Source organism: Myotis nattereri (genome assembly GCF_964212035.1).
Source record: "Myotis nattereri genome assembly, chromosome: 1".
NCBI lineage: Eukaryota > Metazoa > Chordata > Mammalia > Chiroptera > Vespertilionidae > Myotis > Myotis nattereri.
The window spans coordinates 39,006,671-39,025,107 of NC_138075.1; the positions used below are offsets into that span (position 1 = coordinate 39,006,671).

General features: G+C 45.9%; 1 protein-coding gene across 1 annotated transcript in view; it reads right to left on the minus strand.

Moving 5' to 3' along the window:
* SAMD4A (sterile alpha motif domain containing 4A) overlaps window positions 1–18,437 on the minus strand; it is a 211,276-nt gene that overhangs the window by 36,124 nt on the left and 156,715 nt on the right. Inside the window, exons 4-5 of the mRNA XM_081101343.1 lie at window positions 11,699–11,962; window positions 395–504 (exon numbers count right to left, since the gene is read on the minus strand). Coding sequence (XP_080957469.1) covers window positions 395–504; window positions 11,699–11,962 — 374 coding nt within the window. The remainder of the gene's footprint in view (window positions 1–394; window positions 505–11,698; window positions 11,963–18,437) is intronic.

The following is an 18,437-nucleotide window of genomic DNA, read 5'->3' on the forward strand; positions in this document are numbered from 1 at the left end:
CTGGTTGGACAGAGGGAAGGAGGAAAGGAAAGCATAAGCAGGACACAGGCTCTTTTGAGACCTTGGTCAAATGTTCCACTTCTAGGAGATGCCACCGATTCCTCCCTAGCTCCTTTGAACTTAGTGAGCGTATCTAGGTTGTACCTTTTTCATGATACTCTATCTTACCCTCATTTGCCCTGTGGCTATCTGCTTGTCTTCCATTTCCTACTGAACCCTGGAGGCAAGACCCTAGCCTTATTCACCATGCAACCCTGGCCAGAACCTGGCAATTCCTCAAAGAAGACAGCTACTGGGAAGGTATAGGAATGGGTCCAAACAAGATCTGTCTTGGACTTGAACTTCGAGTTCCACCCAGGGCACCTCCTCAGGGGACGGTCCCTGGAGCACGTACCTGAGCCTCCAGTTGGCACTCGGTGAGGGCCATCATCTCCTCGTAGGTCATCTGGGAGAACAGCGCAGCGTACTTGTGAAGGCGGAGGCTTTTTAACCAGGCTGGAACATCTGCGGTGCAAGATGCGCAGGAGGTGGGGAGAGACATTGGGAGGGCACGAGAAGAGACAAAAGGTGTAGGGATAGAGAAAGAAGAGGGTGATGGTCAGAGGGGAAAAAAAAACACAAAACTTTGTTACTAGTTTAATTTTGGCAGCAAATTATGGGCTTAGAAGTCTGGGTCTAGCCCTGACCTTCTCAGTCTAGCCCTGCTGACTCACCACTTTAGATCAGGGGATTGCTAACTTGGGGTCCATGGGCTTCAGGGCATATAGGAGCTCCCTAAAAGTATATCCCAATTTGTGAATATGTGGGTAGTTTTTCTGGCAGAGAAACATCCATAGTTTCTGTAAGATTTCCAAAAAGGGTTCATGACCCCAAAACTGGCCACTGCTTTAGCCGGACTACTTCATTACTGATTTGGAAAGAACTGACTTAAAATCTTAAAACTCTGTTTGATGAGTCTTCATCCTCAAGAAAATTTCTTTTGAAGTTCAGTGCAGATGTCCACATACTGTTTCTTCCGCTTCTCCAATGAGAGAAAAACCAGGCAGCTAAGACACCCCATCACCACCATGGATGGAGTTGTTTTCATTCTTAGCCTGATCACTCTCCTTCCTTCCTATACTCCCGTGGCAAAAGCATTTCTCCAAGCTATGGGATGCATCTGGATGTCTCTGACATTTTCCTTGAATGTCAACCACTTATATATCAGGATTTGAAAGGTCCCAAGATTGGCCAGATCATAGGATAATGGAAATTCCAAAACACATCTAATTAAACCCCAACTTCGGGATTCTAGAATTAGGGAAATTAAATAGTAACTATTGAAAATCCACAGGAGAATTATTACCTTGCTACAACCAGAACAAATTGAGAAGTCTCTAGAATCATCTTCTCCCACCCCTAACTCAGACAGATGGCAAAATTAAGTCATTAATTCTAGATCACAGAGTATGGTGAAATGGGAAGAGGACCAGGTCTCCTGAACCCCAGCTTTTCCAACATTGTATCAACTTCCTATAAAATGAGGACCAAACAGCCTATCAGTGAGAGGGCTGAGTAAACAGTGATTGCAAAGTACTCTGAAATGCTGAAGCACTGGTAAAAGTTATTCATGCTTTCTACAAAGTAGTAACCATTCCTAACCATGTTGATCACAAGACACTGTCTATTGCTAAGTGCTTTATTCTGAGGCACTGACAGAGACCACAAAAACTCCAAAGTAAGTGGAAACTTCCCAATTTTTCAATGTTTAAAGCAGATAACTGGGGTTGATTAAAGAGGCCTGCCTGACCTACTCTGAAATCAGGCCCTGCCTCCTAGGTGAGCCAAACCTAGGCTTAGGGAATGAGGGTATAGGATGACCTCCTGAAACTCAAAGATATAGGAGGGGAGGGTCATCTGGTGAGGTTACCTTTTGATTTGCAGTAACGGGAAGGCCAAAGAGGGAGAATTTCTGGAGAAATAGAATTGGGTATCCAATGGCATTTTAAGAACAGATTCAGCCATCTCAGGCAAGAAATCACTTGATTCTGTGCTTGGAGCCCTTCATTCTACTGTGACAAATGCAGCCCCCTTGGGATCATCATTAACCACAAACAGACAGGTCTTCCTCAGGCACATAGTACCAACCCCTTACATCCTCCTCAACTCAAACTGCGACTGGATCAAGAATCCAGGACCTGCCAGCCCAGAAGGTGCTTTTCCTCCTGTGACATCCTGGAGCTATTTTATCAGATTTTATTTTCGCCGTGTTTTCGTTGCAGTTAAAACAATGCTCATAGTTCTGCAGAGTGAGCAGCAAATAGCTACAGCACCAGCTTTTAGGCCAATGACATGTCACCGCTTTGTTACCAGGGTTCATGTTTGCTACTTACATCATTGAAAAGCCCCAAGTTGCTACTTAGAAAACTCAATGATCATGACTCAAAGGAGTCTGGGTAACCCTATGCCACATTTGGGCACAATTCATCACAAAAGAATACGGAGCAACTTCCTGGGCCAAATTTTCACTGGTTGCCCTATAGCTTAATCATGCAAAATCCACTTATGATTAAACAAACAGAATCCTGAGCTACTAAATCATGTTGAAAACCGGGTGCTTTATGATTATTATTATTTTTTAAACTGGGTGCCTTATAAGCCAAGGTGACAATATAGTGTTTTGAGTTGGGGAGAGTGGGGTACAAGTCTTGGCAAGTCTCAGTTTAATCAGAGCTAGTTCCTTTCCATAAAAGTATTTGACAGCCAGAATCCCCTTGGTTAGAGGAAAGAAAGAGCCTGCCTCACTCATATTGTCAAAATGCAGGTCACTGGGAGCTCTTTTTCTAGAAAAGGCTCCTACACAACTTCGGAGCATGGAGAAGCAGGCCTTCCTGAAGCCTTATTTCCGGATATGTTTGTGGGAAGCGTAAGCTCTTCTTGGCTCTAGTCTCTGGAGCAGGTACATGTGCCTCGGCTTGTGCAGCAAGCACCTCAGTGCCTCGCTCAGTGTTGGGCGCTTAAACAGCTCTCCCTTCCTGCAATGTGACCGGATGAACAAAGAAGAGGAAATCCCAGTTCCCAAGAACATAGCCTACTAACCTTCATTCGCTGGCTGGCGGCGAGGCACTTTCCTTTGCCAAGGATTAAAACAAAACACCATTAAAGGGGAAACAAACCAGAGAACCGAGTGCCCTCCCTATTTGACTCCTCCCAAGCCAGGAATTCATTCCACTACTTGGATGCTAGATTCTGTAAGATGATGGTCAGAAATGAATTCTAACTAAAAGCTCAGGTCCTTTCTCATGGTCCAGATGCTACATGGTTGGGTGCAAAGCTAAGAACCACCTAGCATAACCTCAGACCTTCCTTTTTCATTCTGCAAAGCTGGGGCTATGGCTGGTAGACACAGAGAAGTGGGGAGAAGCGGGACTATTTCCTGGAGGAGCTGATGTGTGATTGAAGGCATGCATGCCTCCTGGGCTCCCATTTCTGGCTGGCACAGCGCCGTTTAAGCTTCATCTGGGCTGCTTCTGATGGACACCCCAGTGGAGGTCCCAGACTAGAAAGTCACTCTCTTACGCAGTGTGAGAGAGAAAGATGTTTTGCTATGTGCTGGGATGACTTCCTTGCCAGGTGTGGGCATCCTGATATCTGCTCACTCTACATTTATTGAATGCCTGCTATAGAGGCCAAGCTCTGTGAAGAAAACATGTCCTTGCCATCAAGAAACTTTTAATCTGGAGAGACAAAATTATAATAGCTGCAGAACAAGTGCTAAGTCTACTCAAAGTTCTAGGGTGCACGGAACTTGGCTTGGGGAGTGAGGGATAGCTTCACAGTAGCAATAAAACTGGAATCACTGGGCAGACCATATTGAGGAAGCCATCACAGGAAGTCAGAACAGTATATAAATAAGGCACATGTCTAAGAGAGCCTTTGGGGTCAAGCAAATGCTTGGGTGAATGATAGAGAATGGCTAGACACAAGGCAGGGCAAATAGCCAGGGGTCAGATGACTGAGATCTGTAATTCTGAAACAGAGAAGGTAGACTTCATCTTGTGGGTGATGAGAAGCTGCTGAAATGGAGCAGTAGAGGCTTAGTCAGATGAGTATGTTAGAAAGATGACAACTCTCAGTGGAGAGGCTGGACTGGAGGATTGTGAGAATGGAGTCCAGGAGATGAGTCCAAGCCCTTGGAGATAGCTTGGGAGGACAGTGGCAGAGAAGGAAAGGAAGTGACTTGATAGTCCGTGAAGATAAGGGAAGAAAAGGGAGTCAGAGAGAGAAAGGAGCCTAATCAGAATGGTTCCTTTGATTCAGGTTTGGGGAGATAGAAAATACAGAGAAGACAGAAAATTCAGGGGAACAGCAGGTTTGGGGTGAGAAGAGAGAGATGGTGAACTCCACTTTAGATCAGTTGAGTGCCATTGCATTTGGTTCAGCAGGTGGAGACGTCAACTGCTCAAGATCTCTGAAGAGAGGTCAGAGTCAGACAACCATTTTCCTTGTCAGTAGCACATGGCGGTTATTTATTTTTTTTTAATATATTTTATTGATTTTTTACAGAGAGGAAGGGAGAGGGACAGAGATTTAGAAACATCGATGAGAGAGAAACATTGATCAGCTGCCTCCTGCACACTCCCCACTGGGTATGTGCCCACAACCAAGGTACATGCCCTTGACCAGACTCGAACCTGGGACCCTTGAGTCCGCAGGCTGATGCTCTATCCACTGAGCCAAACTGGTCAGGGCTACATGGCGGTTATTTTAGCTGTGAAAATGGGTGGGGTTACTTAGGGAAAGAGCATGAAGTGAGAATAGGAGGGTGGCGGTGGGAGGCCTGGGAGTGCCAGACTTTTAGGGGAAGATGTGGGAAGAGAAGTCCATGAAGAAAACTGAGAAGATAAGACCAAAGGGTAGGAGGTTTCTGGGAGAAAGCAGCCCCTTCCATGTGCAGACTCTGGGCCCCTGTACCACAATGTCCATCCTCTGTCAAGCTCCTGCTAGATCTTTCTGCAGTCTATCTTCTCATGGCTATTTTTGATAATAATACACCCATCTTTTATACGCTCTGCATTTACCTGCTAATCTTTACCAATGGGATGAAGTTTCCAATTACGCTGACTTCTATTTCCCTTTTAGAGTTTGGATGACTCAGCCACAGAGAGGCTCTGTGGTGTGTAAAACGGCTCACCCAGAAGCTGGGTTCCAGTTAGAACTCAGGCTGCTTTTCTCAAATGCCTGCTGTGGGAATGGCTGCAAATACCAGTCAGGTCAACAGGTCATGTTGCCCCACCAACAAGGAGGCCCCACAAGAGAGAATAATGGCATCAATATTGCTGAAAGGCCCAATATGGGAAGCAATGAGAAGGGCAGGGAGTAAGGCATCCCTGGAAGAGAGGAACATGAATAGCCTTGCTTTCCAGATGTGGTGGTCCTGGTACCTGAAGATGGAAGAGAAATTCCCATTAGCGAGCCAGGCTAATCTCAGACAACTCTCTTCCAAGATATGACAGCATCCTTGGTCTTTGAGGGAGAGAAGAGGAAAGCCGCCAACTGAGGGGTAAGAAGGGCCTAACTCTTCAGTGTTGAGAACATTCCTTTCTAAAGCCTGGCAACACCATCGGGATTACTGAAGACTGTATTTTTGGCCAGAGCAGAACGAGGAGCCCAATTCTGTCCCAGCTTCTGAGCAAAAGAAAGAAGGCGCCTGATTTCTGGTCCCTGTGGAGCTGTAAGCATGCTCCTTGACCCTGGAACGTGTCCATAGTGGCCTCTGGGAGGGGCTCCATGCTCACGGGGAGCACATGTAGGACTTGGAAGGCACAGAGATGGCCTACTTTGGGGTAAAATACTCACTTACAAGGGTTCGATACAAATCTCTCCTCGCAGCTTCCATGAGCTATGATGTTCATAGGTTCTATACAGAGCCTACTTTGCATCATTAAATAGCAGTTGGGTTCCGTGTCAAAAGCTGCCCTCTGCGTGCCTGCATAGTCCTTACAGCACATCACATACTTGATCAGGAATGCTGCCTATAAGTCTCAGGACCTTAGAATGTGGGAGAGTCTTGGGGATTTGCTTTTCAAAGGCACCAGGCCTCTCAGCCTGTCTGAAAGAGGTAGCATAAATCTGGCCCATTAAGACCTAGCTGTGCAGGTCGTATTTTGGCATTTGAGAATAGAGAAAGTAAAGCAAATTTACTAAATCCTGGCCTCTAAGTCACACGAATTCAAGTGCCTAGAAAGTCAACATTCAGAAAATAGTGACTCGTTTCCATGACAGCCATGCTGAAAAGCGTCCCAGCCCAACGTGTGGAGCTCTAACACTCCCTCTCCGCACTCCCCTTTATGACCCTCAGACGTGCTGTGTTCCCAGCCTTCTCACAAAGGCTCCTGACGGTTTCCTTTTTCTTAATAATTCTCAATAATTTTTTCTAATCTCATTCTGGGGAAGGCAGAGGTTCAAAGGAAAACAACTCAAAACCACAAACCAGCTGTTTCAGAACAGGTAATATATTTCCTTCGTGATGGAGAAAAATATGTTTACATAATTTTCATCTAGAAAAAAAAAAACTCCTTAGAAAAGGCAAACCGAGCATATTTCCATAGTCACTGGTCGGCTCCGCTCTTAATTGCTGTTTCTATCAAGGTTACTGGAGCCACGGCCTTTTTGACCTTTATCATGTCTGAATCCAAACCACCTGACAGTTTCAGTGACCTCTATATTTTTGTCCTAACATAATACCTCATATCATAGGTGTACCCAGTGAATTTGTAATGGTGAGGCCGAAGCTCATCTCAAAAGAAACAGACCTCCCATCTCTACCCCTCTCACACTGACAACTGCAACAAGAAAGTCTCACTCTTAGGCCCAAAGCTATAGGCTTCCCTAGCCAGAAATCTGGAATGAAGTCCCCCAATGAAGTTGAATACAGATAAACATAATGTTTAAACTGTGCAGGTGAGGAGAGAAGCCAGGGGTCTTTATAAAAGGGAGGGCCAACGAAGAGCATGGTCCACTGTGGTCCTGGCTGGCTCGCCTCCACTGGAATGTTCTACAGGTTCCCACAGTCACCCTGCCCCACACTATCCCCCCAAACTCTTTCTTCTCCTATATACTCTTTGCTATAGATGACACCATGGGCTGCGCAGATGCCCCAGGCAGAAATGTAGGCATCATCCTAGATTCCACCCACTCCATCAGTCGACATTCCATTAGTGTACATTCCTTTCACCAAGATCCTGTGAACTCACTCCTTTGCATTCTCCCTGCCAATTGCCTTGATCTATTTTCCTTTTCCTCCTCAATTATTGAAATTTCTTCCAGCTTTCAGTTGCCCTCCAAATCCAGAATCCCCCATCCCCTTCTCACTTTCATTTATCCTCCACCCTGCTGCGAGGGTCCTATGTCTAGTATGAAAATCTAAGCAGGTCATTCTGCTGCTGAAATTCCTCCAACAGCTTCTACCAACTTCAGGATACAAGCCAAAATCCTTCATGAGGCCTAGCATCTGGCTCTTCCCTCTACAGACCCCTTTCCCATGCTATCGGACCTATTTGGCCAAGCTGTCCCATGCTCTCCCATTTGCTGTTCCCTCTGCCCTTCCCTCACCTCTTATACCTGGCTAACCTCTAATCATACTTGGGGACTCGGCTCCAGGCCTCTCCTCCTCTGGGAACCGTCCTTGGCTTCCGTCCACTTGACTTAGGGCCCTTCTTGGTACCAACCCTGATCCAGAGCAAGTCTCCAAGACAAGGTATTTTTCACAGCTCTGCACCTGCATCAGGCATGTTTGTTTCTCAGGTGATAGTGCGTCCCTTGAGGCAGGAACAATCTCTTCCGCCTCTGTCTCCCCAACAGCTAGTCCAAAGCCTCTCTCAGCAGGTGCTCAAAAAAGCCCACTGACTTGAATGAGGACAAAACAAACCCGTTAATCAATCTTTCTCCCCTTCTCTCTGCTCCCATGTCACATGGCCACCTCACCCGTCAACAGCCCTGGCCTTTGGATAAGTCTTCAGTTGCTGAGTCTCTACATTTCTGAGGACACGCCGCTAATACGAGGGCAAATGTGCTTATTCTACCACAAACGGGCTTCTCTTCCATATTTTCTCTTCTTTCTAGGAAACTATATGGAAATGTCTTCTTTTTCCCTCTTGGCCACCTGAAGGCTTTGCATGAGAGAAGAGGTAAGAGAGAAGGTTCCACTCACGGGATGCTGAGGGAAAGGGGGATATTATCATTGAGTACCGACTCAGAGTCAAGACTTGTTCCCCTGGGAGAAGCCACAGTGACGTTTTTGCAAAGAACAAGGGCAACTGAATTTAGAAACCACAACCAGCATATTTAGTCCAAACATGTAAAAGCAGCAGCCTCCCCAGGGAATGTCAATGGGGGAAGCTTTCCTATTCCCATTCAGGATCTCACTTCTGCCCATTAATTTCTAGATGAGTAGATGATCCCATTCTTCCCGTGGCCTGAGACATTCCTCTGAGATCCCTGCCCCAAGGGCCAGCCAATCCGTGCTTTGGAGCTGACTGAAACCTTCAGGATGGCTATTTACTATAAAAGGAAAAACAAATCAAAGCTGGCAGATGATGCTGATCCTCTGAGAGCAGGAGCTGGTCTACTTGGGAGACAATTTAGTGAGAATCCCTGGCAGGGAGTGCTGATGCGGAGACAAAAAAAGGGTGAGATCGATGTTTATGAAAAAATAAAAAGAGCAAGAATGCGGGGCCGTGAGCTTTATTTCACACTTTTGACCCGAGAGGCACATTCCTCAGGGACAATTCATAGCCAAATCTGGCTGCTCTGTCTAGATGAAAAGGGAGAAACGGATGAACGCAGTGTTTCAGCAAGGTACGCACAAGCTGTTGGCGAGAACGATGAATTCACACTAAATTAAACTCAATTATGGTGACTTTTTATTCTTTCCCCAAGGTGTGGGGTGAGGGCTGACATGCGTCCCCTGGAGATTTGGAACTCCTCCAAATTCTACTATAGCTTCCTTGTTGTTCCCGTAACTGGGGCGTTTAAAAATTAGAAAAACAGCACTTAGCTGATGGCGTCCCGAGGTGGACCAGCGAGCAGAGGGAAGGGGCTGACCCTCCCGTCAAAGGGCCTGCTCACAAGAAAAAAGAGCTGTGAATCCGTGTGGAAGTGCTGGCTCTTTTTAAAAGCACTTCATCGGATTTCATATTTCATTTCTCAGAAAGTAGGAATTAAATTTGGAAATTTAAACCAGCATCTGCTCTTGGACCTGGGAATCAAATGACACCCTCCTGGGACAGGCCTGTTCAGGCCGCTTCTCCAGCACTGTCCGGGGAGGCCGTCCCAGCGGGGGCCACCCTGTGAGGACCTGTCCAGGCAGGGTTGGGGGAGGGGCACTCAGGTTTCACAAACACTGGCCCCCAACTCGGGAATGCTGCTGTTTTCGGGCATGGACCTTTCTACTGAGGATATACTTTCCCCACAAACAGAATCCTTCCTTAACTCCCATGTTCCGTCCTTCAAATATGTTTTGCCCTTTTGTTTGCTAAGAGCTTTATACTGTACATCCCAATCCAGCTCTTTAAGAGAAGAACAGTTCCATAGGTCAGCAGATGGTGGGCACACACGGGAGAGAGTCACCCAGTCACCAGTAGCCCTCGGGCCGATAAAGAAAATCCTGGATGTCAGATCTTTTGGAAGAAGAAGCTCCAAGGAGACAATTCTCATCAACTCTAAAGGAAGGCACTGAAGAAGCGTAGACAGTATATGGGATAGACCTTGAACTCTGGAATATTTTGGCTTTTATTCTAATACAGGGATAGGACATTTATGTAAATTTTCTTTCATTTATTTCTCTTTAAAAACATGCTCTTTACTCATTTCTCAGCTCAAAAGGCCAGCACACCATGAGCAAGCACACCTTTGCCTACTTTGAGAGAGTGTCTGAGGTGTGCGAAAGGCTTCCAAAAGAAGAAAAAAAAGAAAAGAAGAAGGGGAGTAAAAGGATGAAAGGAAGAAAAGCAAACAAACCTCTCGTACAGAGCTGTGGGACCAGCATTCCTCTCAGGGAGAGTCTGTATCCTGGTGGGCGGCCTTCTCACAGACCTTCCTCACCCTTCAATACAAAGGCAAGGCCTCCTTCCCAGTCACCAGCTAGAGCCACACAGGCGACTGCTTGGAAACATGCCCTCCGGACACTCCACTTCGCCTGGAAAAGTCTGGTCCAAAGCAGCTGCCTCTGCCCGCCTTGGCCCCTCAGGCACTTCGCTGCCCCAGGGACAGCTGCCCTGCTGGCTAACCCAAGGCACGGCCGGCCGAGTCTCACCTGCGACCCCTCCCCTGGGCCTCAGCTGTGTGAGCACAAAACCACGAAGCATAAGATCAGAAATGGGTTTTGCTACGTCTCCAAAATGATGGCACATTTCCCTGAGAACTGTGTGTGTGTGAGAGAGAGGACACATATCCCCTTCATGCCCAAATGAGCCATTGTAAACGCTTTCACAGTGAGCCTGTAAACACGTTTAAAGACCCAATGTTATCCTTACAGGAAAACATCAGGACACGCCCTGCATGCTCTGGACACTCAGCACAGGGCCCACCGGGGATGGGGTGGGCAGCGCTTCCCACCGGGTTCATTCCATTTCCAGTCTGGTCCTTTCTTACAACTGGCACCTTTCTGGGTAGTTGTGGGTAGCTCTCTGTGCCAGGCTTCCGTGGCAGGGAGGGGACCCTGTACAGAGCCTCCTATGTCAACACTGACCCTTTTCAAGGGAAAGGTGAGAAACAGCAAAACCTCAGGACTACTAAAGCCAGCAAAGGGGGTGTTCCCAGAGCCTCCCCTCAGCCTCCCAGTCCCAGACACATGACTAGTTACTGTTTCTCCCTCCTCAATTGTTTTGAGTGTGTCTCCGATGAGCATCTTTCCCTAAGGACTTGCCCGCCCTTGAATAGCTGGTGTCTAGAAATACAGGACGCACGAATCCTCTTTGAACCTATCGTGGGTAATTTGGAGATCTTTATCTCCTGATGAGTCTTTTTAGAAGAGGGTAGATTTAGAGGGCAATGTAGGAACATTTATTTATGCTGCACAAAAGGTCTTTATCATCTGTATGCCAACCTGTTATCAGGCTTTAAAAACACTGTCAGATTCCCAGTGATATTTTCATATCCCTTCAACAGAAGCAGAGAAAAGGGTTGAAAGGTTTCTTTGGATATCAAAGGGAAAGGGAGAGGGAAAGGAAGCACTGCTACAGTTCTACATTGAGAGAGGTTGGAAAAAAAAAAAAAAGACCCTATGGTTTATTTTGCTAAATTGTTGGCGGTTCCCTGGCCATAGCAACACATGGCCAAGAAGGCAGAAGGCTGGAGCGGCTCAGCATCTCTACATATAGGGCAGGCTGAGCAATGTACGCGCAAGCAGTAGGTCCTACCAGCGTTGGCTGTGACTCACTTGATTGTCTGCAAGCCACTGCTTTAAAAAATTTAATTCATTCAATAGGGCGCTGACCTCTCTTGCTCTGGTCTTGTTTCCAGGTTTTGGCAAGAAGCCCTGGAAGGGGAATCTGAGCCCTTTCCTCCATGGTCAACCCGGGATGGGAGCTCTGCCCTGGAGGAGCCCAACACGCGGGCCTGGGGGCTCCTTCTCTCTGGACGACTCCCTCTCCTTCTACCCTCTGACTCCAGATAGAGAGGGGCTCTGTTCCCCGTGGTTTCTCATTCCGTCACTCACCTTTCATACCACTACCTTCTTCCTGGAATGTGTTACGAGCAGTGGTCTGATCTTCTAAGTGTTCACTCCCACCACTTCCTGAAGAGGCTACACTGCTTTGTGGAGACAGGGGGGCATGATCGGATGGGAGGCACTGGGGTCCTCTAGCTCGCAAGTCCTCATGAGACATCCATCCATGTCCTAGAGGCTGGTTTGGCACATTCATGGGTGGGGTAAGGGACACAGATCGTTTCAAAGGGCTGTGGTGTGCCTGGCCTGAGAGAACTGGAAAATAAAAATAAAATGAAATAGGTTATTGCCCCCCCTTGAGTCTGGGCCACAGAAGAACCCACAATCCCCCTGAGAGAAGCTGCTAGCTGTCTCACAACTCCATCAGCGGTCACAGAGGCTGCAGGCCTGGCTGGGTCCTTCCCTTGGGGGTGGGTGGATATAAGGGTCCTGCCTGGACCTCTTGGGGGGGGGGGGGTTGGGTCTCTTCAGGGAGGCTGCACCTACAGTGCCCACATCTGTGACCTTAGCCTTTATGGGCTGGGATCTGGTTTTGGTTCTGACTCTAGAAATCAGGATTCTTAGCAGTCGGGCCATTAATTAGGACAGACTTGACAGCTTGGCAAAGCGGCCATCTGCCAAGAGTGGCAAAAACATGTGCTGGGCAATTTTTTAAACACACAAAACCGGCATTACCCGTGTCGTGAGGGTGGACTTCCTGGCCAGCAGGGGCCTCTGCTGGGCTGAACCAGAAGAAGGTGGACTAGTCCTGAACCAGGAATCAGGGGACCATTCCCTCTCAGAGGGGCGCAGGCTTAGCGAGGGCCCGACGCTGACACGGATCTCAGGGAGCGGGACCGGCAGCTATGTGTGAAAGGGCCGATTCTTTCCCGCGGCTCCACAGGGTGGTGCCAAACTTTATATTGAAAACACTTCCAGGTAACAAGGCTTTCATTCAGAAGCCAGCGGGGTGCTCTCGGGAAGCCGGGCATGGTTTCCACCGGCATGTCCAGCCCTTCCGCACCGTGGGCAACATCTGCGCGGCCCCCGTTTTTAATTTCTTTTCCAGAAAACTAGGAAAAAGCAACACATCTCACATAACTAGCCAAATTACATTGAGGTCATTCAAGGGAGGGATCTGACCAAAATCAACGCCGAGGGAGCCGACGTTACCCTCGGCTGGTTTTTCTGGGCGTGGAGAGCGCCAGCTTCACAAAAGGAGTCTTTTCATAACACTCGCTCCGCGCCGCTTCCTGACAGGTCCAGTTTATTTGGACTCTGCAGGGCTAACATGGAACTGAGCCGCATGCGTTTTAAAACATTTTTCAGGGGAGCCATTAAGTCCCATCTCAGGCTCTAGCCCCTCCAGCGAGGTCTTGGCTGTCCCGAGGCCAGACCAGCACGTCTTTGATGGTGTCAATCTTTCTGTGTTTTTTCGGGGGAGCAGACCTGCCATCCCCATGTAGGAAGTTCTGCTTTTTGTTAAATTGCATTTCGGGTGGGGCAGCACCCACCCGAAGACCTGGCCAGCAGATTGCCTTGCTCCCACTTAAAAAGATAAACACCAGAGCCAAAAAGGCTGGGTGTTTTCAAAAAGTGTGTTTGGGACAGTAGTGGTGTGGGTTGGCTCTCGTGGTCAGCTGGCATGAACCAGGCCCTAAGAGCAGCGGGCTCACACCGCTGTTGTCCATGTTTCCAATTGGCTTTGTGTGGCCAGAAGGGCAGCCTTGTGTGTGAAAGGGGCATAGGCAAAAGGGCTAGAACTTTCTTCAGCAACAACAAAAAAAGGGGGGTGGGGGAGGAACTGCTGAGTTTAGTATTTGTAATCTGAAAAATTTCTAATTTGGGTAGTCTATCAAAAGCAAGGAATTGTTATCTAACTTAAAAATATGCAAAGGGAATATTAAAAAAAAATTCTTTTTTACCTTAACAGGCTGAAACAGCTTGTATTTCCACTAAATAGACTAGGGAAGACACTATTTAAAAGGCTCCCTGGAAAATGCATTGCTACCTGGTTGGATCAGAATTAGCAAGAGAAAAAGGAAAAAAAAAAAAACCCTCAGAAAAAGAAAATAAATAAATAAAAAGGAAGCAGCAGCAAAAATGAAGAGAGAAGCCAATAGGAAGAAAAGCCAGACATCCAGAAAATCCATTTCATGCCTGTCTAAGTATTTATATGAAACTGGGTAGACTTTGTTAGGGCTACCCAAGTGCTGGGATGTTTCAGATTAGACATCTTTGCTTTCTGCTACCTTTGCAGTCATTTCAGACTATCTGGTGGAGGCTCTGAATGGTGCCAGCCAAGTATGCCCCAAGTGGACATGGTGCTGCTCTTCCCAGCCAGGATTGGAGTGAGCCTGAAACCATAGAAACGGACTTTGCCAAAGAGAGATATACAGCTGGTAGCTGGTGGAACCGCCTGGTTAACAGCAGTAACTGAATCCATAGCCATGGGTTGATAACACTGCTAAGATCCTTAGATGCTAAGAACACCACCACACATATGTAGCTGAATTTCATTCTTGGATGGAGCCCATTGGCTTCTTTCCATCTAAAGTTTCCTTAAAGGCCAGGTCACCTCCCGACTGATGGGCATCCTTGGGGAAGCTGTGAATATCCAGGGAACCCACTAGCTACCGAGAGTGGAACTAAATGTTTACCCAACTTAGTGGGACTTACAGGGATTTATTCATTGAAATCTACACCTATTTCCTTGCACATTCCTGAGTGTGACTGAAGTCACAGGGGATATGGTATGAACTTGGCCTCTGCCTCTAATAAAACATCAGTTACACCTCAGGTGCCTGGGCCTTTTCCCAATGGCTTTCTACTAAAGGCCCCTTCCTGTTTAAACCATAAAGACTCCCACAGCTGGCACCAAACTCAGAAATGTCTCTTTAGGATCACCCAGCCATAGCAACCAAGCAAACTGCCTCAATGACACTTCTGATCTTCAGAGAGGGCCATGGATTAGAGCAAGGCTGGACATACACCTCGATCAAGGCAAAGTCATGCTGGGCAAAGGCCCGATTTCTTTAAAGAGAACCAAGGTGATACAGGCTTGTCTACCTCTGGGAAGGAGACTGAAGTAGGTGACAGGTGGCCTGCCAATAGTGCCACTTTGGGGTGAAGACAGATCTTCAAGTACAAGTAATAGTGACCTCAAAGCCGATTTTTATTGTTTTGTGTGAGGGAGTACTTTGGCATAAAGTGGCAACGGGAATAATAAATGCCATGGCAGGAAGAGTGCAGGAAAACAGGCCACGTGGCTGTGGAATTAAAGAGGTGGCCAGCAGCACAGGATCGATGGTTGGCCCATTGCTCCATTTTATTATTATTTTTAACCAGAAGAACCCATCTGAAGTGGTGACCAATAGAGGGAGAATTGATAATCAGGCAAAAATAAACTCGTTTTCCTATGAGAAGGGAGGAGAGGTAGTGGAGAGACACCTGAGAAGCTTTGCAGCGCTGTGTTTGTGGCCCCAGGACGACTCCAGCTAGAGGCAGACCTTTGAACGCTCTCGCTTGCTGACCACTGTGCAGCAGACAGCAGCTAATGCTTAATTCCCCTATAGGCTGCCCGAAAGTCATATTCCAATGATGCAGAATGAAGTACACCTTGGAAAAAAAATCTCAGCATATACTAGTAAAGGGCAGGTTCCAGTAGGACTCAGGTCCTAAATTCATATTGCATTTGTGACTTCCTCAAGGTGAGAGCACAAGCCAGTGTGTTTCAGGATGGATTCATCGTTTTGGAAATCAGACTAAAAATTACCCGGGGAGGCAAAATTGTGCCTCTTTTGCTCTGGGAAAACTGAAGCTAAACTTAATCTTATGTACAGTTTAGATTCAATACTGCTTATATTCTTAGAAGCCTCTACAAGAAAGTTCAGGAATGTACACACGTATGTATGCATATACATGTATATATGTCAGCAGAATACTGTAATTTTGGGGGCACTCATACATTAAAAAATAAATAATAAAAGTCTAATTTAAATATGAAAAAGCAGCTAAAAATAATGTGTGATGCAAGCACAGAGGGTCTTAGAATCTGGCAATGAAGTCTGTCATACCATCAGGACCATCCTTTGACCTCATCACACTTCATGATTCCTTTCATCTCCTAGCATCTTTACTGTGACTCCTTCCAATGCCTTTTTAGGGGAAAATGCAATGCCTGGCTCTGGGTGCTGTTCCTTTAAGTATTTTCTTGATAGCCTGGACATCTATTTATTTCCCATTTCCTTTGACCATCTTTGATTTCTGTCTCCATTTACAATTAGTGAAATAAGATTTAGGAAAAAGCTTTTCAGGATATTTAGTGCTCTTTTAAGAAAATGAGGTATAACTACTTTTTTTTCTGCCTTCTAAGATGACAAATAACAGGGTTTGCAGAAAGAGAAAGGCTTGGGAAACTGGTCCAACTATCGCCTTGGTCCACTAGTCAGGTTAAGTGTTATACCTCACTGTCAAAGAGGGAAGTGATCCCCATAAGCAAACAGTCCAGATTACTGAAGCTTGATCTTACACCAAATTCTATCACAATAAACTTCAGTGGAGATCTTTTAAAGACACATTACACATTTTTCTGTTCTCTTTAAATTTATACATTGAATGCAACTTATGCTTTAAAAATTATTGTTATGAGCACAGAGTCATAACTGTGGTTTAGAGCTGGAAGCACCCTGAAAGACAACATAATTCAGTAATTCCCAGTTGTGAGCTATGGGCCCAATGGGTTATCAAAGACCTGAGAGTCCCTATGTGCACCCAGCATTGTTAGCAGATAAAATACTGTGCTATCAATGTATGTTTTCACGTGTATGTGAAGAGTTATAGAATTAATAAAAAATAAATTTAAATGTTGCTGAATTTATACCTTTTTTTGTAATTTTTTAAAATATATTTTTTTGTTGATTTCAGAAAGGGAGAGGGAAAGAGAGAGAGAGAGACAGAAACATCAATGATGAGAAAGAATCATTGATCGGCTGCCTTCTGCATGCCCCACACTGCATGCCCTCATCACAGAATCGAACCGTGACCTCCTGGTTCATAGGTCAATGCTCAACTACTGAGCCATGCCCTACTCCCAATTGTTTTAGTTGTTAAAAATAGAGTCATGGACTCAATAAGCAAACCAAGATGACTGCTGCTCTCTGCTCTCTCTACTGAGTGAGGCTTCTATAGGCAATACTGATGCTCTCAGGACCTTGTGGGCTTCAAGTCTTCTGTGTGCCTTACCTAGTTATTCTATCTCCTTAAACCAGCCGTGGGCAAACTACGGCCTGCGGGCCGGATCCGGCCCGTTTGAAATGAATAAAACTATTGAAAAAAAAGACCATACCCTTTTATGTAATGATGTTTACTTTGAATTTATATTAGCTCACACAAACACTCCATCCATGCTTTTGTTCCGGCCCTCCGGTCCAGTTTAAGAACCCATTGTGGCCCTCGAGTCAAAAAGTTTGCCCACCCCTGCCTTAAACCATTATTTCTTATTGCTAACAGTGCATTTTCCATCTATTTCCATTTTGTTCTAGAGTCTATCTAGACTGCTGAAACTGACTTCAGAAAAAAAGGACATTAAATATCCCCAAACTCCTAATGTCATCCTCTTTCATCAAACCAAATAACCTGCCTTCTCAACCCCAGCTTGGGTTCTGCACCCTCATCAGGACCTTATGAGCTCAGCCGCACAGACATAATTTGCCATTTTAATCTTTCTTCTTCTTAAGCTAGTCTCCCCATTCCTAACCTGCAGAAAAACTTGTGCTTTGTAAATTTTTCAAATTTTAGATGCTCATGTGATAGAACTCAATCCAATTGCTATTACAACTCAACTTTTCAAAAAGAACTTATTCTAATTTAGGGATTTTAGAAAGTAGAATGCGGGGACTAAGCACTTGCATATGATTTTAAAATATTACCTGAGGATTTCTTTCTTGAATTAAATGGTCCTGGCCAATTTTCTACTCTGGTGATGTATGCTGCATGTCCACATAGTAAGAAAAAACACAGGGGTCCAGCTGATGTGGTTCAGTGGCTGAGCATCGACCTATGAACCTGGAGGTAATGGTTCGATTTCCCATCAGGGCACATGCCTGGGTTGCAGGCTCAATCCCCAGTAACAGGTGTGTAGGAGGTAGCCAATCAGTGTGCTTCTATCTCTCTCTCCCTGTCCCTTCCTCTCTGAAATCAATAAAAAATATTTTTAAAAAAGAAAGAAAAAACACAGGGAATAGTCTACTTGTATGTTGCTAATGGTGTATTTTAACAATCTTTTCTAGATCTACTCCCTAAAGACATTCAGGAGTATCAGTAGAACCTTTGGCGAATACACCAGTCTACGAGCTCACAACATATGATTCTTAAGTTTTGCTGCAGGATATGGTTTGATAATTTTCAAGTTTAAAGGCAAAAAATGATCAACCCATTGGCAGCTGCAATATACAGTAGCTGCTATTGTTTCAAAGTTATTGGGGGAGCGTTTCTGCCCTTGGGTTTGGCCTGCTCATCAAGCATCTTTCAGGTGCCGTCCCAAGAATTTCTTCTAAGAGCACCGATTTCAGAGCATCGAAGGAACTGCTCCTAAAGGCTTTCCATGTTCAAAGAATAGAGTTCTGCTAACACCACTTGTATGAATGTTCCAGGCATTTGCTTAAAAACAAACAAAAACAACTGACGTTTTAGCAAGGCTCAGTGGTGAAACGACATTAGGCCCCGATTCCTCTTCTTTAGTTGGTTTTGT